The sequence below is a fragment of the Protopterus annectens genome, chromosome 12.part0 (genome assembly GCF_019279795.1).
Source record: "Protopterus annectens isolate FY-2018-M chromosome 12.part0, PAN1.0, whole genome shotgun sequence".
Lineage (NCBI taxonomy): Eukaryota > Metazoa > Chordata > Ceratodontiformes > Protopteridae > Protopterus > Protopterus annectens.
Window position 1 is genome coordinate 145,894,844 of NC_056746.1, and position 26,937 is coordinate 145,921,780.

A 26,937-nucleotide genomic window follows, 5' to 3' on the forward strand; every position below is an offset into this window, starting at 1 on the left:
CTGCTCCTGTTAAGCCTGATAGGTATTATAGAAGCTCATAAGTATTTGTTTAAGAGTCCCAGGGCGGACCCAGAAACTGTTTCTCAGGGGCCTAAAGGTGTTAAAGCTTCTGTTGTTAAAAATCCTGTACCCTCTGATAAAGAGGCAAGGGCTTTGGATAGGTGGGGTAAGAAAGTATATACTTCTTCCACTCTAGCCATGAGGAATTGTCAATTTCATATGCTGAAATATCAGAATTATCTCCTTTCACAATTGAAATCTAAGGTGGATGCTTTGGCGGAAGGTATTGAGTGTAAAGAATTGCTGGATTTGGTTCATGTGTCTGAACAAGTGGGTAAGCATTCTTTGCAGTGTGGTTTTGATGCTGTTCAGGCCTCCTCGAGGGTGGCTGCTACTAGTTCTGTTCTTCGCAGACATGCATGGTTGAAGGATCAGAATTTAGCTGAGCATGTTAAGACCAGGATTTTGGATGCTCCTTTACAGTCTGATGTGTTGTTTGGACCGCCTGTGGAAGCAGTTTTAAAGAAAATGGAGGACAAAGCTAAGTCTATGCAGACTGTTAAAGATTTTTGCAGGTGCAGCCTCAAGTTTAGTAGAAATTGGCCTGCTAAAGGGTGGACATATCCTGCTTATGGTTCCCAGTCTAGGGGTAGATCTAGACGTGGTAGGGGCAGGGCTCAAGGTTCGTTTAGGCCTAGATCAGACAGTTCACCTGCTCAGACTTCTGGTGAGGGCAGGGGTCAGTCCTTAAGCAGAACCAATGACCTGCCCTTTCAGCTGCCAGTGGACTCTCGTCTGGCAGCTCCTTTGGGAGGAAGATTGTCTCTTTTCAAAGAAAATTGGGATTTAATCACTCAAGACAGATGGGTGCTGGATATCATTCATCACGGGTACAGATTTTATTTCCACACAATGCCCCCTTTCAAAGGTATGCCAGATGTTCCTCCTCCACAAAGAAAAGAGGCTCTCAAGCAAGTTTCTCAGTTACTCCAGATAGGGGCTATTCAGCCAGTCCCTGTGTCAGAAAGGTTTTATTCTCGCCTGTTCCTAGTACCAAAGAAGGGGAACACGTGGAGACCAATTTTGGATTTATCTCTCCTCAACACTTATCTGGACATTCCCAAGTTCAAGATGTTGACGTTACAGCAACTGTTACCTCTGCTGGGCAAGGATCACTGGATGGTAACTTTGGATCTCAAGGAAGCTTACCTTCATGTGCCCATAAGGCTAATTTGCAGAAAGTATCTGCGGTTTCGAACTGGAGATTTTCATTATCAGTTCTCTGCATTGCCCTTTGGCTTATCTACGTATTCACAAAGGTTCTGGCTCCAGTGATAGCTTACTTCAGGCTTCAAGGCATTCAAATTTATCCTTACTTGGACGACTGCCTGATTCTGGCTCAAGAAAAAGAACACCTTCTACAGCATCTGGAATATGTCATAGCAGTGCTAAGATGCCTAGGGTATTCTGTGAACGAAATAAAGTCCAGTCTAGTACCCTCTCAAGACATGTGCTTTCTGGGTGTGAGACTGAATACAGCAGCCCAGATGGCCTTTTTAACCCCGGACAAACAACAGAGTCTGTCACTTTACTTCCATCAACTATCTCATCAGTCCGTGCTGACTGCAAGGACAGTCCTTCAAGCATTAGGGTTCATGGCATCTTGTATTCTGGTGCTTCCCAATGCCAAATTGCATATGAGGAAGCTGCAATGGTATCTGAAGAATGTATGGACACAGCACTGCCAAGATTTGGACACTGTCATTCAAATAATACCTTGCCTTCAAAAGGAATTCTTGTGGTGGGCTCAGGAATGTCACCTAAACAAGGAGTCAGATTTTAACAACAGATGCCTCGGACACTGCTTGGGGAGCTCATCTAAATGGAAAGTGGATACAAGACAAGTGGCCTGCCAGACTACAGCATCTACATATCAACATGAAGGAGATGTTAGCAGTCCAGTTTGCATTGATGGCGTTCAAGGAGTTACTTCTTCCAGGGCAGGTGTTGATTCTGACAGACAACACAACTGTCATGTGGTACATCAACAAGCAAGGGGGAACTCATTCTTATCCTCTATGCAGGCAAGCAATGATTTTATGGGAGACTGCGTTAAGCCTGCAACTGACTCTTCAGGCAAGGTTTCTGCCAGGAGCACAGAACTCCGTAGCAGATGTATTAAGCAGACAAATCATGGATCCCCACGAGTGGAAACTGGATCTTCATGTATTTCAGAAATTGACAGTGTCATGGGGAACTCCAGACATAGATCTGTTCGCTTCTCCACTAAACCACCAGCTGCCAAAGTATTGCACAAAGGGGTTTCATCACACAGCTTGGAAAGTGGATGCTCTGTCTTTCAGTTGGAAAAACCTTCATGTCTATGCTTTTCCACCTCTACCTCTTCTTCCAAAGGTATTACTAAAGGTCAGACAGGACAGGCCAAGGATGATTTTGATAGCTCCAGATTGGCCTCGGCAACACTGGTACCCACTTCTAAGGAGTCTTGTAAAGAAGCCTCCATGGCCTTTACCTCTGATTCCTCATTTGTTATCTCAGAAGGACGGTCATCTGCTCAATATCAAGCTTCAATCTCTCCATCTCACAGCTTGGCATATTCTGTGTTGAAACATGGAAGGTCTCAGCTTCCTCAACAAGTTTTAAATGTGATTATGGAAGCTAGAAGGCCTAGTACTAGGAGGAAAAATGGAAGAGATTTTTATTTTGGTGTACAGCAAAGAATTTGGAGATTTCAGAGCCTAATTTGAGTGTGGCTCTTCAATATCTTACTGAGTTATTGGACAAGGGTTTGTCTTTCTCTTCCATAAAGATTCATGCTGCAGCAATTTCAGCTCACTATGATTGTGACCCACCTTTGTTTATCCTTTGTTCAAGCAGTTTCTTAGAGGGGCAAAGAATATAAGACCCCACGTAGAGCTCCTACTCCTGCTTGGGATCTCAATTTTGTGTTGGAAAACTTACTCTACAACCTTTTGAGCGGCAGCTACTGCTGAATTGAAATATTTGTCATGGAAGACGGCTTTTCTGTTGGCTATTACTTCTGCAAGAAGGGTGTCTGAGTTGCAGGCCCTTATGGCAGTAGAGCCCTTTTGATTTTCCATAAGGACAGGGTATCATTACGTACTAATCCTTCCTTTATGCCTAAGGTGGTTTCTAGTGTGGCTTTAAACCAAACTATTCATTTGCCTACGTTTTTTGCAGATCCTCAAAATAAAGGGGAAAAGATTTTGCACACTTTAGATGTACACAGGCAATTGCGTTATTATTTGAGCAGGACTAAAGATTTTAGGCAGTCTCAGCAGTTACTTGTTTCTTTTGCTTTAAGTTCACAGGGCAAACCTGTGTCAAAACAAACTATTTCTAGGTGGATTGGCTTTTGCATTGCATTTTGTTATTCCCATCATGGCAAAGAGGTTCCAGCTGGGATTAGGCCTCATTCCACTAGGGCTACTGCCACTTCAACAGCATTTCTAAGAGGGGTGGCAACTAAGGATATTCTGGAAGCAGCTACTTGGAGTTCAGTGCATACTTTCTCTAGGCATTATCACCTGCCTATATACTCTAAGTCTAGGGCTGGTTTTGCCACAGCTGTTTTACAAGGCATGTTGTCAGCTCCTGCTACTTTATAATTTGCCAGCCTCCCTTACCTCTGCTTTGGGATTCTACCCAATAGTCAGGACTGCAGCAAGGAAGGAAGAACATAGTACAGTTTTGTACCTACCATAAATGTAGATGTTCGAGGATTCCCTGCTGCAGTCCAACTCCTCCTTCCCCTCTGTGTTTCAGGGTGGTTGTGTAGGTGCCTTTACATGCTTATATTTTTTGTATATATATTTCTGTATATATTGTACATGTTTATTGGTGCAGGTTGTTTTTGGGACTTGTCTTTTTGGGTCTTCTGACATCTGGGGCAAGAAAAGACTGAGGAAATGACGTCGGTCATGCGCATTAGTACCCTGACGTACTGACGTCAGTCTAAGGCGCCATGACCGACGTCAGCCTTATACTCTGGTATTCGGGCCGACTGGGACGCGGACTATACCCAATAGTCAGGACTGCAGCAAGGGAATCCTCGAACATCTACATTTATGGTAGGTACAAAACTGTACTTTTTAGTGTGTTGGAGTTTAGTAGGGGTGTGTGTGTGTGTGTGTGTGTGTGTGTGTGTGTGTGTGTGTGTAAAATGGCTGATCAGCCTAAGCCTACATTTAAGAAATGCACAGTGTGTGGCCATAAGCTTTCACCGGTGGATGGTCACACTCTGTGTGTTTTGTCAAAGCATTCATCTACCCAGTGCAGTGTGTGCGCCGGTTTTAATCCTAGGGCTTTAAAGGAGAGGAAGGCCAAACTGGTGGCTAAAGGCCTTCTCCCTGCTTCCACCCTGGACTCTGCTTCCACAGCTACTGCCCACCCCCAGGCAGGGACTCATCCTTCCATTAGACCTGTTGAAGAGAAAGTAAAAAGGACAGAGATAGAGAGAAGGGGGATAGGCCCTGTAAATGGTCTCCAGATTGGGAGTCCTTCCCTAGCCAGCCTTTCAAGGTGTCGAGACCTGTCTCTCCTCGGCTCCACTCCCCTAGTTTCTCCCCGGAGCCGACAGAGCCTTCGGAACTGAGGCCTTCATTCAGATCTTCGCAGCAACCAGCTAGATCCGAGTCGGTCGCTTCCTCGCACTCAACTCGGAGTCTCTCTGAAATGGATATGGACAGGATGATGAGATTTACCAGAATTTATTCACACTGAAGAAGGCATGGATATGCCGAAGCCGGTTTGGGACTAATAAAGTTTTATGGTTCTATACCTTAGATTTATTGTTTTTATGTCTCCTTACACTTCAACTGCTGGCTACTGTTGTTTCATACGTGGTACTTTCCAGCCATGCAGTACCTACGTGGAGGGCATTTCTTTTCAGATTTACCAGAATCACCACTCCAAGTAGCCAAGAACCAGACTCAGTAGTATCAAAGAATGAGATTTATTTGGACCAAAATCCAGATGCGATTCTTGCCAGGCCCCTCTCCCTCCAGAGGGGGGACCGCCATGCCCTCTTTCATCTTATTTCTCCTTCCCCGATCCTGCCAGTGGTTTCGGGGTTTATGGTTCCGAGGATCTTTGGAGCTGGAGATTCCGCGCCGATGGTTCCTCCAGCCTCCACTCCGGGGATTACCTCGTTCCTCGGCTCTGTCCAGTTCAGATCCGAGCAACTCTCTGGGCCAAGGACGGGTTGTCAGACCCGAGGGGATGGAGGTGTCTTCGGCTCTGACTTTGTCAGATCCGGGCCGTTCCTTTGGAGCTCTGGCTACCCTAGCCTTGGCCTCAATCCTCACTGCGGACCCGGAAAGAGCTTCCTCCTTGTTGGGTACTAAGGAGGTGTGCTTTCCATCGGCATTCGATGTGGTGGAAGAGGGTTCTCTCCCAAGGATTGAGACCCCAGCCTATTTCCTTGTATTCCGCCCAGATTCCCTCGGATTTGGTTATGACTCCCTTCAGCTTGTCCCAGGGATGGCCCGTGCTAGAGGACCCCCAGGCAGTTCCCCTGGAGGAACCCCCCGCGGCTCACGAGCCCTTTTCAGAGAGTCCCACCGAAGACGGTCCTCGTAAGCACACATGTAAAAGGAGGCACCTGGACACCCCCGAGTTCTTGACAGAAGACACTGATTTAGATGGAGAAGGTTCCCCCAGGTCACCTCCCGAGGGTGTCTCCTTTGGAGACATCATGGAGATCCTCCACCAGAGGGAAGGTTGGTCAGCCCCAAAACCTCCTACGGCTGAATCAGTGTTCCTGGAGGCTTTTGTCACGGGACCCATCCATCTACGTCCTGGGTGTCCCCGCTGGCGGATCCCTTAGTGGATCTTACCACCACGCGGGCATGGAAGGAGTTTGACATGATAGAGCCGATACGCAAACGTCTGGACAAGATCCTCCTCTTTCCACCCTCGGATAGGCAGGCCTGGTATAAAGGATCCCATATGAATGCTATGGTCGTTGCAGCAGCCACCAGGAGGGAACTGGCTCAGGAAAGTTCCTCGGTCCACCCTCCGGACAAGGAGTCCAGGACGGTAGATCGATTTAGGAAGTGAGTGTATATTTTTCAGCAAAGTTTTCCATCCGAGTGCTGAACTATTTCCACACGTTATACGACTGCAGCGAGACCTAGTCACGGAGTTTGCTGAGTTGCCCCCAGAGTCTTTGTCGCTGGAGAACAAGCATCTGTTCTCTGCGAAAATGTCAACTCTGAAGTCCGTATCAAACACGCCTATGCCCCTCCTTTCCCATGCTACGGAAGGAGTGGATAAGGCGGCTGGGACCGTATTGGTTGAGGCGACACGCTTGGCTCAGACTGTGTCAATTTGAGGACCCCTTCAAGGCGTCTTTCACGAATGCTCCCTTCGATGGTTCTTCTCTCTTTGGGAAGACTATGTGACACCCTTGTCCAGAGTGAAAAAGATGGGAAGACTTTGTCTGCCATCGGAATCCACTTCTCTAGTCCTCAAAGGTCCTTTTCTAGGAATCAGAGGGCAAAAGAAGATGTGGCTCCGGCAATCACAGTTTTCCCGGGACTCTCAGGACAACTCGTCCCCTAGAGGCAGAGGGAGACGTGACAGACGCCGTCCCAGAGGCAGAGGGGGTCCGAAGAACTTTGAGTCTAGGGAGCCCTTCTCAGACAGGCCCACGCAGCAGCCCTGAGGGGTTGCCCGACTGTCCTACTCTGGAGGCAGTCGGGGGAAGATGATCTTTGCACCCAACAGCTTGGGAGTCCATAACTGCAGATCATTGGGTGCTTCAAATAATATCCAGAGGCTACACCATCCCGTTTGTTGCCCCTCCCATCCAACCAAAGCGCCTCCCAGAGGTCCCACCCGTTCAAAGGGAGACGGCAGTGCTAGAGATTTCCAAGCTGCTTCTCATACGAGCCATCGAACCTGTCCCCGCCCGATCAGGCGTTTAATCCAGGTTCTTTTTAGTGCCAAAAAAGATGGGGGACCTCAGGCCGATTTTGGACCTGTCAACCTTAAACCTGTCTACCTTATCTTTGAGAATGCCACTGGATGTGCTCGATAGACCTCCAGGACATTTACTACCATATCAAGATTTGCAGTAGCTACAGGAGATTTCTTCGCTTCCGGCTGGGAGCCAATCATTTCCAGTTCAGAGCTCTACCCTTTGGTCTCGCCACAGCCCCAAGGGTGTTTACCAAGGTAATGGCAGTTGTAGCGGCTCAACTGAGGCTTCAAGGAATTCAGGTATTCCCTTACCCAGATGATTGGCTTCTTGCTGTTTCCACCAAGCGTCATCTTTGCCATGCCAGAGACTCCTTCCTTCATCTTGCAGACCGGCTAGGGATCACTATCAGTGTTTCCAAGTCCCTTTTGGACCCAGTGCAGATCTTGGACTTCATCGGGGCACAGCTAGACACCCTTCAACTGAAAGTCTTTCTGACTCCAAGCAAGGTCCAGAGTCTACGGGCCCATATATTTATAGTTCTTGGCCCCAGGTTACCCAAGGCGGGTGATGTTCTCAGAGCCCTGGGCTCTGTGGCTGCAGCAATCTTGATCCTCCCCTGTGCGCGTCTTCACATGTGGGTTCTTCACTGGACTCTAGCCTTACAGTGGTCTTGGCTAGGTCTCCCCATGGAACATCCAATTTAAATCAGCAAAGCCTGCAGGACGTCACTCCTCTGGTGGCTCCAATCCCTTCAGATTGCAGAGGGAAGCCCATTTGTTTCACCCACAGCCCAAGCCACAGTGACCACGGATGCCTCCCAGCTCGAGTGGGGGGGGGCATTATCTGGGGAGGATGGTCCAAGGCACGTGGTCCCAGATCGAGACCAGATTGCACATCAGTGTTCTGGCGATGAGAGCAGTGCTTTTAGTGTTGCAAGCCTTCCACACTGTTCTTCCTCCGGGGACTATTGCATTTCAGTCAGACAACATGTCAGTTGTCTGGTACATCAACAAACTGGGAGGAACCAGATATTACCCTCTGTGTCATGAGGCCATGAGAATGTGGGAGTGGGCGATTTCCACCAGTCAGTTTCTGATTACAATGCACATCCTGGGACGTTCAAACATTTTAGCAGACAGATTGAGTCGGGCTATTCTTATGCCATACGAGTGGTCTCTGAAGCAGTCGATAGCAGAGGAGATTTTCTTTGTGTGGGGTCAGCCTTGCTGCTATCTCTTCGCATCTCCTTCCAATGCAAAGTGCAATGAGTTCTTCGCTCTGATTTCCTCACCAGGGATCCTCCCAGAGGTGCTCTAGTCCATGCTTGACTTCCTGGGTTGCTTTATGCTTATCCCCCGTTACCACTCATTCCAAAGTTTGTTCAGAAAGCTTGCCGACTGGTGTGCAAAGTGATCCTCATTGCACCGTTCTGGCCTCATCAGGTGTGGTTTCCCTTCCTCTGGTCGTATGTTCTAGCTCCTCCTTGGGTTCTGGATCCCTGCCTGGATCTCATTTCTCATCCCTCATCCCTCGGGCACTTGTTCGCCCAACCTGGACAGCCTCAAGCTGATGGCTTGGTTGCTCCATTTCCCTTGATTGCCAGGACTGCCGGTCTTTCATCTTCAGTAAAAGCTATTCTGGTGGCATCTCACAAGTCTTCCACTAGGAAGATTTACCGCAGTAAATGGAAACGATTCTCTATTTGGGCTTCTCAGAGAAACTTGGATCCTTTTACAGCCCCTGTTCCTGCAGTGTTGGATTTCTTAGCCAATATTTTTCAGCAAGGGGCTAGTTCTTCCACTGTGAAAGTGCAACTGGCGGCTATTTCGAATTTCCACATCGGCGAAAACATTAATGCCCTGGCTTCTTCTAGACTGTGTAAGGCTTTACTTAAAGGCACCTTTCTTTTGCGTCCTCCTATTAAATACTCTGTTCCTCCTTGGGACCTTACCTTGGTTCTCCAGGCTTTACTTGCTCCCCCTTTTGAACCTGCAGCATCAGTAGAGTTGAAGTTCTTATCCTGGAAGACAGCCTTCCTAGTGGCCATTACGTTGGCTAGGAGGGTTTCTGAGATTCAGGCTTTGTCTGCTGTGTCCCCTTACTTGATCTTCCATAATGACAGGGTTTCTCTCTGCACAAACCCTTCTTTCTTACCAAAAGTGGCTTCTGAATCAAACATTAATCAAACAATTAACCTGCCTGTTTTCTTTCCAAACTTTCAGAACAAGGGTGAATATAAACTGCATTTGCTAGATGTTCATAGACAACTTCATTTTTATTTACATAGAACAAAGCCCTTCAGTAAGTCTGACCAGCTATTTGTGTCTTTTTCTAAACCTTTTCTGGGTAAAGCCATCTCCAAGGTTTCCTTAGCTAGATGGATTACACAATGTATTTTGCAAATGTACAAAGACAAAGGTCGGTCCCTGCCTAGTCCTATTAAGGCTCATTCTACCAGATCCATGGCGACTTCTGCTGCCTTTTGGTGTAGGGTTTCATTGGATGACGTTTGTGCGGCAGCAACTGTGGCAAGGTCACATACCTTCATTTCTCATTATTAGTTTGATTTGATCTCCAGAGGGAGAGCATCCTTCGGCTCTGCGGTGCTCAGGAATATCCTTCCATGAGGGCCTCCCAGGAGTTTGAGTGGCTGGGGACTCTGTCCCACAGGTTGCAGATAAAATGAAGTTAACTACTACAGATAAAGAAGTTATGTACTCACCATAACGCTCCATCTGAGTAGTTACACTTAATTTTTCTGCAACCTTCCCACCCACCTTCCCCCGAACCTTCTCATGGTTTATTGTAAGTTGAGCTGCTGATTGGTTGAGTAGTGGCAAACTCGATCTCAGGGGAAGGTAGGAGATGGTGATGGGTTATGGGTAAGGGGGAGAAGCTTGGAGCTCGAAGCAGATGCTTGAAAAGTTGCCGGCTTCGATCTGATCTGGATCCGAATACTCCACAGGTTGCAGAAGAATGAAGTGCAACTACTCAGATGGAGCGTTATGGTGAGTACATAACTTATTTTTTATGCCCAAGGTGGTATCCAGTGTGGCTTTAAACCAATCCATCCATTTACCAACCTTTTTCCCTAATCTCAGAATAAAGGGGAAAGGATTCTGCACTCCTTGGACGTGCTTGGGTTCTACCTTAACAGAATTAAACCGTTCAGAAAGTCTGACCAGCTGATAGTCAGCTTTGCTACAGGGGCAGAGGGCAAAGCCATTTCAAAGCAAACCATTTCCAAATGGATAGCACACTGCATCCATTTCTGCTACAAAATACCATGGAAAACCTACCCCACAGGTTATCAGAACTCATTCCACTAGGGCTACCTCAACCTCTACAGCATTTTTCAGAGGAGTCCCTACCAGGGACTTCCTGGAAGCTGCAACCTAGAGTTCTGTACACACCTTTACCAAGCATTACCATTTACCTATTTTTTCTAAATCCAGAGCTGGATTTGCCACAGCGGTCTTACAAGGCCTGATAGTCAGCCCCAATACTTCTTAACTGCCTCCACCCTTCCTCAGCTTTGGGAATCAACCCAAGTGTGATCACTGCAACAGTGAAACACGAAGAACATAGAGTTGTGTACACTTACCCTGAATGTAGATGTTTGAGCGTATTCACTGTTGCAGTCCTGGTTACCCTCCCTCCAGCCCCCTGACTTTTCTGTTCTTTCTACCTATCCTCTTTTTGGCCATATCTTATGGCAATGGTATTTACTTTTTACTGGAGGTGTTCCACACCATGTAATTGCTTCCTATTTTCGGGGCTCCTGACATCTGGAGCAAGAAAAACTGATGTAATGGTGTCGTCTGCATGTTTTATACCCCTGACGACCTGACATCATGGAAGAGGCGACACCATCCGACGCGGAAATACTAAGACAGTGGTATTCAGGTCGACTGAGGGCTACCTGCAGGCAGGTAACCCAAGTGTGATGACTGCAACAGTGGATACACTCCTAACCTCTACATTTATGGTAAGCGTACACAACTGTACTTTCCTTATATTCCTTTTCCATCCGGATTATCATTATTCTAATGTCAAATGTTTGCCCACAAAAAACGCAGTGATCCAGATCTATCACTTTTGACAACATATTTGCCATTTTTTAGCTATAATAGACATAAATACTTTATAAGTCATTCATTAAAATTGAAATGGGCATATATAAAGCTGGGTCTGGTGGGGCATTACCATCTTTAGGATTTACTACTGCTTTCTTGGCATACCCAAGTCTTCCATAAGTATTGTCATTTGTGCTTTTTCTTGATTTCTACAGTCATCTGTTTTATACAGATCTTCATAAGATTTCTGAAATATCTCCAGTACATCTACATGAGCTTTGGTTATTTTGATTGTTATAGGCTCCAGACATTTTGCAACAACCCCTTCTACTTTCTTTTGCCTAAGTCATGTAAACGTCTTTGCAATGTGGAGTTGGTGTCCAAAAGCATTTCCTTAACAGCAGTCTTTCTAAACTTATGCATTTTGAATGGGGAAGAAAGAAATCTGTGAACATATGATCTAATATTGTTAATCCTCGTTCATTCCTTATTCCTGGGTTACCGGTTCCGACTTCGGAACAGAGCCGGCCATCTTCCAAGCTCGCGACAGCCACAAACTCTCGAGCTAAACTTTTGCCCACAATTCCCCTCTCCGTTACCTCAGATTTCGTTTGCTGCGTTGCCAGTCATGTCAAGCCACTTCTCTTGAGCTAAGTAAAACTTTCTTTGATAATACCTAATCATATTTCAGCTTTTCCTAATTGAAGTCTTGTTAAATAGTTATCTCTTACCCTATCACATCTAGTGACTCTTAGCTTTTTCTAGCCCTTCTTTCTTCTTACTGTGAGTTAACTCCTTTGCCATCATTGGTAAAACCTTTCTTTGCTTTACCTTCGGTTATTTCTTGTACCATTCTTGGTACCTTCTTCCTTCCTTTCCTTTTCTTCCTCCTACCTATCATGGCAGAGAAAAAAGGTGGTCTGGGATTTAAAAGATGTGTGGATTGTGTGCATAAATTGCCTATTTCAGATGCACATTCGTTATGTGTTTACTGTTTGGGTGTGCCTCACTTAACTGTTGACCCACCTTGCAGGATTTGTGCGAACTTTTCTAAGGATTTTGGTGGAAAGGAAAAATAAGCTGATTTTAAAGGGACTACTTAAATCTTCCTTTACAGAGGCTATTTCTGGGTCAGAGGCTTCAACCCCTTCTAGTTCCCATAAGAAAAGGGATGAACATAAGAAGGCCAAGTCTCTTCTGTCGTCTCCTGCTGGGGACCACCAGGAACCGAGACCTAAGAAGGCCAAACTTTCTAGTTTGGATTTGACTTCCTCGGCCCCAAGGCTTTCGGTGCCTAGATCTTCTGCACCGAAGCCTTCGGCACCATCCGCTACTTCGGCACCGAGTGTTGTGCCCTACACCTCATCGGAACTGAGACGCCCCTCTGTTCAGACTTCCTTACCAGCACCGGCTTTTCCTTCGATGCAGGCCTTTATGGCGTCAATGACTGTTCCGATGCCCTCTCCTGCTTCGGCTCCAACAATTTACACAGCAACGACTATCCTCTCAGTAGCAGCTACCTCGTTTTCCACACAGACTCTTTCGGCACCTACCATAGTGCAAACAACCACTTTGGCACCAACCTTGGTCGGTGCAGACCTTACTTCCAGCACCGATGATCTCCTCGGTGCAGACAGCAGTAGTACAGGCCATAACGGCTCCGTTGTTCTTGGTGCAGACTCCTATTTTAGCGCCATCCAAAGACCCCATTTTGGGCACTGAGTTTCCTTCATCCTTAGATAGACCTGACTCCCCTTCAGCTATGTCCATGAGATCCACTAGAAGCCTCTCTGAACATGATGTGGTGCGTCTTGTGAATCAATTGCTTTCGGCCTGAGGTATCCAACCCTCCAGGACCTATTCTTCCTTTGGAGGTGAACACCCTTCTCCAAACACCCCTACCTATTCTCCTACTTCATTGTCTTTGAAGCCCCTTGCTGTAGCACAGACTTCCCTCACTACGACTCCTTTTATGGACCTCAGTATGACTCCTTTTATGGACCTCACTAAGCCGCAGTTTCCTTTGTGGCAGGAGAGACTTGTCAGTCCAGTCACTGGTCAGGATGTCAGCTGTGGCATACGTACTCCTTTTTTTCACAGCCATCCAGGGACTTTGAGTCAGTGGGTTGATTTGCTTGAGCGAGGTGTGACCTCCTCGGGTGGACCAGCCTTCCAACTCATGGAGAAGGCTCTTGTGTCTGTTGGCGATCCTGTGCTATGAGCCCCCATCCTCCTCTGGACTGCAGTTTACACAAGCCACCCTAGCGGACACCGGGCACAAGGGCCTCAGGACACCCCCACAGGAGGCCCCTTTTGCGCTGTCTTCCCCAGTTTCTCCCCCTGAGGAAGTTCATCGCAAGATTTGTGTAAGAGGAAGCACATGGACTCCCCAGAGGAGTCCCTCACCGAAGACTCAGACTTTGATGATGGGGAAGGGTCTCCTCGGTCATCCTCTGAGGTATTCTTTGGAGATCACCTCAAGATACTTAGGTGAATGGCGGCCCTCTAACCAGACTTCTGAAGAGTCTGTGTTCCTGCAGGCCTTTCGTGACTGGCCCCCTATCTCCTGGGTTACTCCACCTGCCAACGACCTTGTCCGGCTCGTCGTGCAGCATGCATGGAAGGCTCCTGACACCGTTGAAGCCATTCCCCGGAGGCCAGATAAAATCTTGTCCCTTCCAGATAGTGATCTTACTGGTCCAAAGGTCTTCCTGTAGATGCCTTGGTGGTGGCAGCTGCAACAAAAAAGGATCTGGCAGAAGAAAGCCAGACTGTTCCGCCCAACAAAGAGTCCCTGGCGCTGGACAGATTAGGGAGGCATACTTTTGCATCAGCGGCCTTTGCAGTCAGGTCCCTGAATTATATAGCATATTTTACCAGGCTTCAAAGAGACCTAATTTCTGAGCTCTCTGAAACTGGCCGGAGCTGTGTCTAATGAGGTCTGGGACTAAGTGGCCTCTCAGTTAGCCACTCTTGAATTGATCTCTAACTCCTCCATGCATTTGATTTCTCACGCATCAGAAGTAGCAGCTAGTGCAGCGGGTGCAGGCATTGTCGTGAGGCGGCATGCCTGGATGTGCTTGTATGATTTCGCAGAACCCTTCATGGCTTCCTTTCTGAACACTCCCATTGAAGCCTCTTTGTTATTTGGACCCAAGGTAAAAGACACACTGGCTAGATGTGAAGAGGACGGTAAGACCCTTTCTGCCGTGGGTGTCCATTACTCTTCCCCTCAATGGGCTATCTCCAGAAACCAGAAGAGTGGGAGGATGTGGCACAAAAAGTCTCAAGGTTCTTTCCGTGACACACGAGCCGAGTTTTCCCCTAGAGGCAGAGGGGTAAACTCATATGGAGGATGCCCCTTTCGGGGCAGAGGAGGTCCACGTAACCAGGGCTCCAGAGATTCTTTCTCTGGCCAGTCCTACCAGCGCTCCTGAAGATTGGTCCAACTGCTTTCCTCTGGAAGCGGTTGGGGGTCATTTTTCTTTGTACCCTTCTGCCTGGCTAACCATTACCACCGATTCCTGGGTACGACAGATAACCAGAGGTTATTGTATTCCCTTCAATCTTTTTCCCGCCCCCCCTAAGAAACGTACCCAATGTTCCACCCAGTCAAAGGGAAGAAGCCGCATTAGAGATTTCAAAGCTGCTAAGAAAGAGTCATCCAGATAGTCCCACCAGACCAGATAGGATCTGGATTCTACTCAAAATTATTTTTGGTGCCAAAAAAGACCGGGGACTGGAGACCGATTTTGGATCTCAGTGTGTTAAACAAATTCGTAAAGGTACAGAAATTCCGGATGGTCACAATACAGTCTATCCTCCCACTCTTGGAGGCAGACGATTGGATGTGCTCTATAGATCTTCAAGATGCATACTACCACATAAAGGTGGACAGACCATCGAGACGATTCCTTTGCTTCCGAGCGGGAGCCAGTCATTACCAGTTCCGAGTACTGCCCTTCGGACTCTCTACAGCACCCAGAGTGTTCATAAACTGCATGGCAGTTGTCACAGCTCACTTGCGACTGCAAGGATTCCAGGTGTTTCCATACCTAGACGACTGGCTTATCACCGCCCCCACCAGACATCCTTTCTAAAAGGCGTAAATCATTTGAAATCCCCTTTTAGAGAACCTATCCAGCCATGGGACCTGTCATTAGTCCTGCAAGCTTTGACAACGTCTCCCTTTGAACCAGCTTCTTCATGTGACATAAAGTTTCTTTCATGGAAAACTTTGTTCTTGGTCGCCATTACTTCTGCCAGATGTATGTCTGAACTTCAAGCTCTGTGCATCAAACAACCTTACTTGATCTTTCATAAAGATAGTGTCATTGAGAACTAATCCTTCCTTTCTGCCAAAAGTGATCTCTGAAATGTCCATTAACCAAACCATTGAATTGCCAGTTTTCTTTCCCAGTCATTCTAACAGAGGAGAGTATTGTCAACATGCCGTAGACATTCACAGGCAAGTTTGTTTCTATCTGGACAGAACTAAGGCTTCTCGCAAATCAGATCAGCTATTCTTGGCCTAGATTTGGATGTGCTGTTTCTAAGGTCACATTGGCCAAATGGTTAACAGACTAACATTTATTCACAAAACTCACGATATCCCTCTGACTACAGCCGTAAGGGCTCATTCCACTAGATCGGTAGCAACTTCTTCTGCCTTCCATGCTAGAGCTTCTTTGCATGACATTTGTGCAGCTGCAACTTGGGCTAGACCTCATACCTTCATTACCCATTACAAATTGAATTTGGCCTCCAGAGGAAGAGCATCCTTTGGTTCAATGGTGCTCAGGAATGTCTTTCCATGAGACCCTCCCAGGAATAAAGTTAGCTGGGGACTCTGTCCCAGGCGTAAGGAATGAATGAGGATTAGCAATATCAGATAAAGAAGTTATGTCTTACCATAACGTTCCATCTGTATTGTTGATCCTCGTTCAGTCATTACGACCCTCCCTCCTTCCCACTCTTGTGGCTTCTAGTGGATCTCACCATCCGGTTCCATTAGGTCCTTTGACCAGAGGTAGCCTCTACTTTCTTTGACTTGCAAACTCAATCTGAAGTAACAGGGAGAGGGGAATTGTGGTTAAGAGTTTAGCTCAAGAGTTTGTGGCTGTCGCGAGCTTGGAAGATGGCCGGCTTGGTTCCAAGGTTGGAACCGGTAACCCAGGCATAATGACTGAACGAGGATCAACAATACAGATGGAACTTATGGTAAGGCGTAACTTCTTCTTTTTTTTAATTTTCGAAGTATAATGAGATGACAGACCTCAAAAATTTCCTAGAGAGTACTCTACTCTGTCAAATGCTGGTGAGCAAATGAGTGTTAACTAAGAAAATGATTTTTTGAACTGGGATACAAGATCTGAATGGCCTAGATATAGTAAGGCCTTACTAAGTTTAATTCTGGTGACTTCCAGCAAAAGAATTACTAGAAAATGGAAACCTGTCTAAACAAACTGTATGTGAAGTATTGAATATTGGAACAGAGGTAAAAAACTGAAAGGGGAAAATTACATAGGAAATTGAAATTGTGGGAACTATACATGTAGAATAATGTTTTGGAGGAATGAGATTTAAGGGAAGGCAGCAATTTATATATTGGATTGATGGTTTTAAAATGTGATGTGTGTTTGTAACTGGAACCTGTTAATATGCTTTTTTTATATAAATGTATGTTTCCCTTTGTTTTAAATGATAATTTAACACCTTTATTGAATTAAGGGAACCTTTTCAATGAAACATGGTATATTAAGTAAGCTAGGCTTCTAGGAAATGTATATTTGAAGTCTTGCATATCTAACAGCAATGAATATAGAACATTGTGCTTGTTTAGTAATATAGAATCAAGATCAGCTTATTTGTTTTTAACTCTTTTGCCTTTTAATTTGCAAAACCTTTGAAACTGTTTTGTTTTGGTTGCTTAGGTTGTTGACACGTCGAGTGGCAAACAGATACAGCTTATAAATCGTAAATCCCTGCGTACCCTCACTGCCCAGTTGCTTGTTCTGTTAATGTCCATGGATGGTGTCTGTGTATTAACTGTGGAACAGCTGAAGAAACAGTACGAATCGACTCATAATGCTGCTTTAAACCCATGTGAATATGGATTCTTGTGTTTGTCTGAGCTCTTGAAGAGCTTACCTTACTTGGTTGAGGTATGTTGCAGTCATGATGATTTGCATAGCTGTTCAGGTTTCACAAGACTATTTCAGTAGCATTTATCTGTTGAACTGCTTGTGGTATGAGAGAAATGGACATAGATATAATGTTTTTATTAGATTTTTGCTACACACAGTTGGCGTTAAGTCTGCTTTATGCAATTCATCAGCTCAGAAACTGGAGCAAATCATGGTCAATTATCTGTTGTTACCTGGGCCATTGCAAGTTATTACAGAGAGTAACACTGTGATGTGGTACATACATGGGTGAGGCAGATTTTACAGTCTGTGCAGACTAGCAAACATACAGCACTTCAGTGCAGGCTCACAGGCATATTTTATCCTCTCACATCAGAATATGGCAGACAAGTGAGTAGGACCAGAACAGACCCTCACAAATGGAAACTGAATCAGAGAAATCTTAAAGAATTTGATCCAGTTGTGGGGAAACACTTTGGGTAGATCTCTCTGCCTCCATTCACATCGAGCAGCTTAAGTCCTGCTCCAGGCTTCCAGGCAAACATATCTGTGAAACAGCTGCATTTCATTTCCTTGGTTAGGAATCTTCCTGTATGCCTTTCCACTGATATCCAGAGTCATGCCAAAGATTCATAAGGACTTACCAAAGGTCTTTGTGGGGAGACTACTGCCTTCTAGCCCAGGCAGTGGTGATTCTGTCTTCATTTGGAAATGGCTAAGGACAATTACTACAAGTTTCCTCACAGACTTGACCTATCCGTACAAGACAGGGGTTGTTTGATATATCCCAACTTAAAACAACTTCAGCTAATTGCATAAATCATGGAATTTTAATAACTTTTAGGCAGCTATTCTCAGAGGACATACAACAGGTATTAATGGAGGCAAAGAAACCTGCTGGTAGAAAATCTTATATTAATAAATGGAAAAAATTTGTAATCAATTCCAAGATGAGAACCAATACCCTTTACAAGGCTAGCATTTCAGTGGTTCTTCAGTGTTTGACTTATCCACTCTGCCAATAGAGCCTCCTCTCAATGCATTCTCATTTTAAAATGTTTTCCAAAGTAGTACTGCATACCTGTCCACCTACGAAATGGGCAGCTCCTCCTCAGGATCTTAAATTTGTATTAAGAAAATTAACCTTTTCTCCATTTGAACCAGCTCATCTGGCCAGTTTGAGGTTCATTCTTTGGAAAGCAGTTTGATTGCAGTCTGAGTTGCAAACTGTCATGGTGGGTCAGCTTTTTCATTTTCCACAAAGATAGGGTTCCATTGAGAGCTAGTCCTGATACATAAACTGGTATCAAAGTTTACCTTTGGCCTAGTTCTGTATCTTCCTGCCTTCTTGCCAAAATCTAAAAATGAAGGAGAAAAGATTCTTCGTAATCTGCATCAGTTCATTTATTATGAAGGTAAGAAAAAAGGGCAACCTGTGTTAAAGCAGAGTATCCTCAAATAATTGTCATATGTATTTCCTTTTGTTATGCCCACCACAGTAAATCGATTTCAGGCAGGGTCAAGGCACACTCTACCTGGGCCTTGTCTTCATCAGTGGCTTTTTGGTAAGGTGTGGACTAATTATTCAAGAAATAGGAAGTTTTTCTTGAGTACATACTTTTTACCAAACACCTACAAAGTAGATTCCTTTTCCAAATCTAGAGCAGTCTTTGCAAGAGTTATTCTCCAGAGGCTCTTGAACCCTCATCCTTTCTCCCTGCATTCATTATAAGCCGTGGTAGTCTACACATATAGCTAAGGCTACTGCAGCAGTGATCAAATGGTGAGCATAATACAGTTTTGTAAATAAAGTTGTCATATTAGTAGATGTTCGATTGATCACTTCTGCAGTAGATCCTCCTTCCATCTCCCTTATTTTAATATATTTTTGATAGCCATGGTGTGCACATTGATTATTTACCTAGTATTCTCCTGTTTCAGGGTTCTAGTCTCACTCTTTCATTTTGCATGAAAGCTTTGATGGACTTGGCACACAAACCACTGATTTTCTACAGCTCTGCTTGAGCTGTCCGCTCTCTGGCATGTGGACAGTGCCCCTACATTCTGGAAACTGGATAGCTGTTATATCCTGTGCAGGATATAACCCATACATCTGTGGCTACTGCAGCATCGATCGTTCGAACATCTACTGTTATAACTTTATTTACACAACTGTATTTTCCATAATCTTTGCTTGTTCTACCCTTTCAGAGTATGGAGTAGACCCCTTTCCAGTTTGTTGCAACTTAATCCCCAGGACAATCTGAAAATGTAGGTAGTTTTTCTGGGAGTTTGTGTGGGGGAGACATGTCTGTTTCCAAGCCACCATGACATTAACCAAGGTCTCTAGATATGGGGATGAAATAGTGGGAGACAAAGAATGCCCCAGTGTGAACAACTTGGGTCTCCCTGGGTCCACCATTTCTTGACATAGTGAAGTGCTTTTGCAGTGCCTGCTCTGAGTCTGTTTCTGGTATAGCTTCTGATGTGTACTGGTTGGCAGACCACCATACTTTGAGTTTCATCTTTCTTCCCAGACGGACAAATCTTCTGCACCTCCTGAAGCCAAGAGGCCATCACTTTTGGGGGCTGGCATTTTCATTACTGATGTGGAAGGCTGGGTTCCTAAGACTTATTTATAATGACGTTCTTGGAGACTGGATTGACGTCGGTCTCTGGCCAGTGGTCAGAGACCTTTTAGCTGGTTGTATCTAGAGCCATGAGGCCCAGAAGACCATACTAATTCCAGCCAGCTTGCCCATTCCCAGGCCAAGCAGTGCCTTAGCTCCCCCCCTTATCCTCAGGCTTCTACCAACCAACTTGTCCCATTGGCTGTTTTTTTTTTTTTCTGGCCTTTTGGATTTCAAAGATGTATCAGAGATCTCAGGCCACTTCTGTGAGGAGAAGGGGGGAACTGCAAGTTGAAGATTGTAATTCAGTTCATTGAAAAGAAGTAGATGGAATATGGCCAATAGGCCAGTTCATCAGCTCCAGCATATGAATTAAAGTCCGAGGACACTTTATTCTGTGCTTCTCTAACCAAAGATTATTCTGTGCTTCTCTAACCAAAGATTTCTCCCTATGTTACATGTTTCATAAAAGGAAGGAATTCCATTGGGAGGCTGGGTAGTACTTGGAGGCCATGTTCAAATGTAGAGCTAGAACATCCTGGTAAAGGTCAGTAGTGATGTACCTCCGGGTTCAGTCCTTGAGCCACTGCTCTTTAGCCTTTACTTCTTGGAAGTTAAAGCAGATATTAGGGGTTTATGGCAGACCAAGTTTTCAGATGTACAACTAATGGGCAGAGGCAACTCTTAAATGCTTTATCCCATGCATGGGTTCCCTCATATTATCTATGGTATGATCCCAGTTCTCAGTAGGGGTGATCTATAATTATCGACCATAGAATGAGTAAAGCTAGTCTGTAACCAAATGGAAAAGGTTATTTCAAGCACCAGAGAGGAAATTGGCCAGGCTTAAAATGACCCACAAGGACAGCTATCTTTTAGTATGTTCTTGTCCAAACATTCATCACAACTGGAAATACTGCAGCCCTTTTAAACAATCAAGGCCCTAAATCATAAAAACGATGTAAACTTTCTCAAAGCCTTCCCTCTTCTCTGCATCATACAGGTTAAGAGCTGACCTCTGCCTTGCCATTAGAACCTTAACAGACCATATATTTTCTGACATGTTATACATTCACAAGTCTATTGGTAGCATGAACACCTGCTCAAGGGATCTCATTCCCTTTTGCACCATAAATAGGACATGTTGGAGGGACAGGTGTGTATCACAGAGTACTGGTTATGTAGAACAGTCTACCACTCCAGCTAAAGCAAAGTATTTCTCTTACTCTGTTCAAATGTAATGTGGGTGAAAGGAATAAAAATCACAGTTTAGCACCTATGTCTCCTATGGATATGTACAAGTAAATGTTTCAACATATCCTTTTTCTATCCACCTCTGGATTACTCATTCACAAAACACAAGGGCTGAAAAACTCCTATGAGAATATAAGGATAATATAAGATCCTCGCAGATCAATAACCTAGTGAGTACCTGTGAACCTGTGACATGGATGCATAATACAGGTCAGCTGACTGGATCTGTTCAGTGACATGCTTGGTTGAGGACTCTGCTCCTTCCTACATAAGGCTGAATCCAATGCACCGCTGGATAAGGATCTCCTCTTTTGACCCCCTGCTGAGGGAGTGTTCAAGAGACTGTAGTAAAGGGGTAAGACTATGCAATTTATCAAACCGATTTTTATATTCATATGTTTAGCAGAATTGTCCCAACAAATCTGTGCCCTAATGCTCTAAAGGCATACAAACTGGTAAACAAAACCAAAGAAGAAAAGCAGGGGGGCTATTAAGACTTGATAGCCCTAACCAGCTATACCTTATCCAGTGTGTACCCCCTTTTCCTCTGTCAGAGTGTCGTTAGAGGGCACTTGGCTTTTTGTTTAAAAAAAAATTATGGAAAACCATCACATAGTTATCCTGTGGTCCCACCAAGATTAGACATAACAGTTCCCAAAAATTCTAAAATGCAGAGGCATTCCACCAATAAGGATCAGTTAAACCTTATTATTGAGATATTAAAAGAAGAGATATAATTGGGGTATATGCATGGTCCCAGCAGGCAAGGAAGGACAAGGGTTTTACTCCAGACTCTCCCTGGTCCAAAGAAAGGAAGGCAGATGGAGGAGTTTTCCATTGTCCCAAAGTTGTATTAACTCTCCAAAGCCTACCACTCCAGGCCCTTATGATCACTCTGGACATAAGAAGTCCTTGCTTTCACATACCCACAGTAAGACAGCATGGTTTTTCAGGTTTGCAGTTGGGAAGTAACATTTTCAGTTCATATCCGTTCTTTTGGCTTGTTTACCACACAGAATCTTCACAAAATGTTTGGTGACAGTGATTGCTAACCTCTGGACAAAGCGCATCCACATTTGCTTTTGTACCTGGATGACTGTCTTGTCCTTGTAGAATCAAGGTAAGGAATTCTCAGTGATTTAGAATTCACCCTGAATTGCTTCCAGGATCTGGGTCTCTCAGTCTCCAAAGCCAGTCAGATCTGATGCCCTCAAGGAGCCTTGTTTTTATGCAGGTATGCCTAGACACCACCTTTTAGAGAGAGCCTTCCTCCCAGATGACAGTGTCTCCACCTGATCCTATATGAAAAAATATTTTTCAGCAAGACGAGCTGTCAGCAAAGGGATTATGCATGCTATTGGGTTACATGGCATTTTGTATCTTGATGTTGCCCTTAAGCTATATGTATGTTTGGAAGCTACAGTGGTACTTAAGTAGATGCCAGCTCACCCAGTCACTAGTAAGCAGCATTTCCCTTCTCCCTTGCATCAGAAATAAGATCTCCTGGTATAGGACAGTGCAGATTAAACCAGACTTTGCCCTTCAGATCACCCAAACCTGCTATGACTCTCACCACAGACTCCTCTAACTTGTCTTGGGAGACCCATATTTGCGCTGTCCAACTTCAGGTGATATGGATATGGAGTCAGTGCTGCACATATCAAAGCAGGCAGATTGTCTGTTTAAAAAATTGATTTTTCTGCGTCCGCAGTCTTTACTGAACTACCAGGCCAAAAAACTAACAGCAAGGGATTCTAAGTTTTTTTGCCTCAGTCACCTACATTACCTGTCCCTTTGCCACTACTTTATACCCCTTTTCAGCTCTCTACTCCCTTACTGTCTAGATACCTTACTTGCCCTCACCTCCCTACCTCTCTGTTTTTCCTTTGCACTCTCTTCTTGGCTCTACCCCGCTCCGTTCACCCTGCAGGCTCACTCTGCTCCCCTACCCCCAATTCCTACCCACCCCCCAGTGTCCATATACTTATACTTCACTAACCACTCCCCCCTTTTTTCTCATCCTATCACATACCTCCTCATCACCAGGCCACTCCCCTATCTCTGTCTCTCCTAATTAGTACTAATTAACTCTCTTTTGAACTACTCCCTCTCCATCCTAACCATCCACTGCACTAACTACTTCCCAAATCTACCTCCTATCCAACCTCCACTAATTTCTTACTTGCATAATTTAAACCCTGCTCAATCTCTTGAAACACTCTCTCCTACTTTCTACATCACCTTCTAACACAAACTACTCCCTACTAAAATCTACTTATTACAATGGCCCCAACACCCAAAACTATTTTCACAAGCATAGTACTCTTAACTACCACAGTAGCCTGTCTTTACCATACCTTACTCACTCACCTCCTTTGAATATCTTTCTCTACCTGAACAAAACCATTACATCCAACAAACTTTACCATCTTCTTTCATCTACTCACTTAACCACAGTAACATAACCTGTACCTCCAACTATATACTACCAAAATATCACAGAGCAACCCACATTATTTACTTCACTACCAAAAAGACTTTTAATAACCTCTACAAACTCCTTAAATCTCTACAATACCCCCAGCAATACCCCCTCCTAGACGGTGATATTCATCCAAACCCTGGCCCCAATACTGACTATACCAATAACCTTGACAATTTAACACTGCCTATGATTTCTACATTAACTAAACCAACTCCCTCTTGATAGCACACCTTAACATTAAAAGTATTAACAATAAAATTTCCCACCTGCATGCACTCCTTGATGTGCACTCATTTGATATTCTGCGTCTTACAGAGACTTGGCTGAAACCATCTACTCTAGACCAGGAAATTAGCCCTCCTGGCTATAACATCCTTAGATGTGACCATAAAACCAAAAAAGGTGGAGGTATAGCCATTCTCTATAAATCTTATCTCCAAATTTCCCCCTTTAATGTGCTTCCATGATTAGACACCAAGTCTGAAATCCTAACTACCAAACTCCAAATCAATAACTCCAAATCTATCTATCTAATTTGCATGCATCTCCCCCCAGGTAATAATACCAGTACTCTTGAAAACCTACTTCGTTACCTCTCTACCCAACTACCCCAGGAGACCACTGTACTGGGTGACTTTAACATCGACCGCTCCACCTGCAGTTCCCCTAACCCTACTAACCACATAAACCTCGTTGGATTCTCACAATTAATAACAACTCCTACTAGAATCCACAAACCTAGCAGTAAGGAAACTACTCTGGACTGGATCCGTATTAATAACCACCCTGAAACTTATACTCCAGGAACCCTCCCCGATGATATCAGCGACCATATGCTTGCCTACATTATTAGACAAAAAGTCCATATCCCAACTACTCATAATCTCAAAACCTCTCGCTTAAAAAATTCTGTAATCCAGACAGCTTCCTAAACGAACTGCAAGCATGTGACTGGTCACCACTAACCCATCTTGAACTTGATGAGGCTGTTACCTACTTTTAATACTAACTTTCTTCAAATCCTTGACTGCCATACACCTTATCGCTCTACTAGAATAAGAACCAAATCTGCCCCATGGCTGACAAAACAAACTAGGCAAAAGATACTCCTCGGAAATAAAATCTGGGCTAAATGGAGAGCTACCCAAATGTCCATCAGATCACCTCCACTTTAAACAGCTAAGAAATGCCACCAAGAAGGATATTCTTAGAGACAAAAAAGACATGTCCTTCATGGATGCATCTGCAGTCATAACAAGTGGGTTGTCCTGTCGTCAGGCAGCCCTGCAGTCGGCCGAATTCCAAAGTCCGGGTCCGGCTTCGGCTGATGTCGCACTCCACCCGACGTCATCTCTGTTGGTCCTCGGGTATAAAAGCATCAGCCGATGCCATTTTCCTCAGTCTTTCTTGCCGCGTGGCGCCCGAAGCCAAACCGCGAGTGTCTCGGTTTCGGCCGAAACCGAGAAAACTGATCAAAGTACAGCTGAACCTTTTCTTACAACTGAGGCCCCTGCTACAACTCTTGAATCGATCTCAGAAATTTTACCCACTACGTTGGTTGACTTATCAGACACCATCCCCTTGCATGTCTCTACCCCAGCACGTGGTGCTGCTAGGCCTCCAGCAGCCAGATTACTTCTACCGAATACTACTTCGAAGACTTCTAAAGCTAAGTACCCCGTTGGGGACTCTTTCTTGCCTCAGCCGATGCTTCGCCAGGGCTAAAGCAGCCAAGACTACTAAATCAGTGCCTGTTAAACCCCCCTCATCCAGGCCCTCTTCTAGTTCTCAAATGCTTTCTTTGGCAGAAGATTTAATTTCTTTAATTAGAGGATCTCAATCTCACCCAGACAGGGCCTCTCAGCCCCCAGAGAAGAGACCTAGGGCAGAGCCCCCTGAGCCAGTGTCTTCTGATGATTCTGCTGATGAATCAGACATAACTGACCAGCCAGAGGCTCCCTTCTCCAATTTTGAAGATTCTGATGCTGAAGAATCCATTCCAGCTGCTTCCCCACCAGAAGAATTCTCCTTTGGGGAAACCTTGCATGCCATGCGAGAACAGTTCCAATGGCAGCAACAGGATTTTTCAGACTCCAGAAAAGACTTAGGACCTTTCTGCACCTCCCACAGCACAGGCCCTTAGCTATACCTCCTGTTCTCTCTGTGGTGGATGATGCTTTCAATGATGTTTGCTCCGCTCCAGATTCTTTACCCCAGCCCCTGCCAAACCAGACAGATTTTACAGGGTGCCAGATACTCATCACCACCTTTACAAGGCCCCACTTGCAGACCCAGAAACTATATCCCAGGGTCCCAAGGCAGTAGCAGCGACCACAGCTAAAAACCCTATTCCTTCTGAAAGGGAAGCAAGGTCATTAGACAGATGGGGTAAAAGGTCTACACTTCAGCTACTCTCTCAGCTAGAGCTTTAAACTGTCAGTTTCACATGATACAATACCAAGAGTTTATGCTTGATCAGTTAACTAAAAACTAACCACTGATGAATCTCTTGATAAGAAATATGTATTAGAGATGGTAAATAACATACAACAGGTTAGCAACCATTCCTTAAAATGTGGCTATGATGCACTGGAGGCTTCATTTAGATCAGCCATGACAGGCACAGTGATAAGAAGGCATGCATGGCTAAAGGAACAAGCTTTACCGGATCATGTTAAAGCTAAGTTACTAGATGCTCCTATGGACAAGACAAGTTTGTTTGGTACACCTGCCCAGCAGGTTATGAAGAAAATGGAAGAAAAGGCAAAATCTGTTCAAACTGTTAAAGATTTCTTGTAGGTTCAACCCCCAAGGTTTAGCAGGAACTGGCCTGCCACAAATTGGTCCTTTCCTGACTCCACAAAATTTCAAAGGGGCAGGAATAGACGTTCCAGAGGCAGAAACCAATCCAGAGGAGGTGCCTACAGAGGACGACAGTGGCAAGGTAGCAACAGAGGCACAGACACAGCCACTGCCACTACATCAGCACAACCACAGTGACTTAATCCTAACTCCGCCTACCAGGGAACAAATAGCAGCTCCTCTAGGCGGAAAGCTAACCTTATTTTCAAAGAACTGGCACTACATAACAAAAGACAAGTGGATTTTACAAACCATAGATCAAGGTTACCGGTTTCACTTCCACACTTTACCAGTCAAAAGAGGAATGCCAAATCTACCTCCAAATCAAAAAACAGAGGCTCTACGCCAGATAATGGAGTTAGTAAACATGACAGCTGTGGAAAGAGTGCCAACAGCAGAACAAGGAAAGGGGTTCTATTCCAGACTATTCCTAGTTCCAAGAAAGGAAAAAAGTTGGAGACCAATTCTCGACCTGTCCACCTTAAATACATACATCATTGTCCCAAAATTCAAAATG

General features: G+C 45.0%; 1 protein-coding gene across 1 annotated transcript in view; it reads left to right on the top strand.

Annotated features, from left to right (window-relative positions):
- The window catches only part of MARF1 (meiosis regulator and mRNA stability factor 1), a 2,255,654-nt gene that overhangs the window by 1,862,740 nt on the left and 365,977 nt on the right, over nucleotides 1-26,937 (top strand). The window contains exon 20 of the mRNA XM_044088896.1: nucleotides 16,977-17,207. Within this exon, the coding sequence (XP_043944831.1) occupies nucleotides 16,977-17,207 (231 nt within the window). The remainder of the gene's footprint in view (nucleotides 1-16,976; nucleotides 17,208-26,937) is intronic.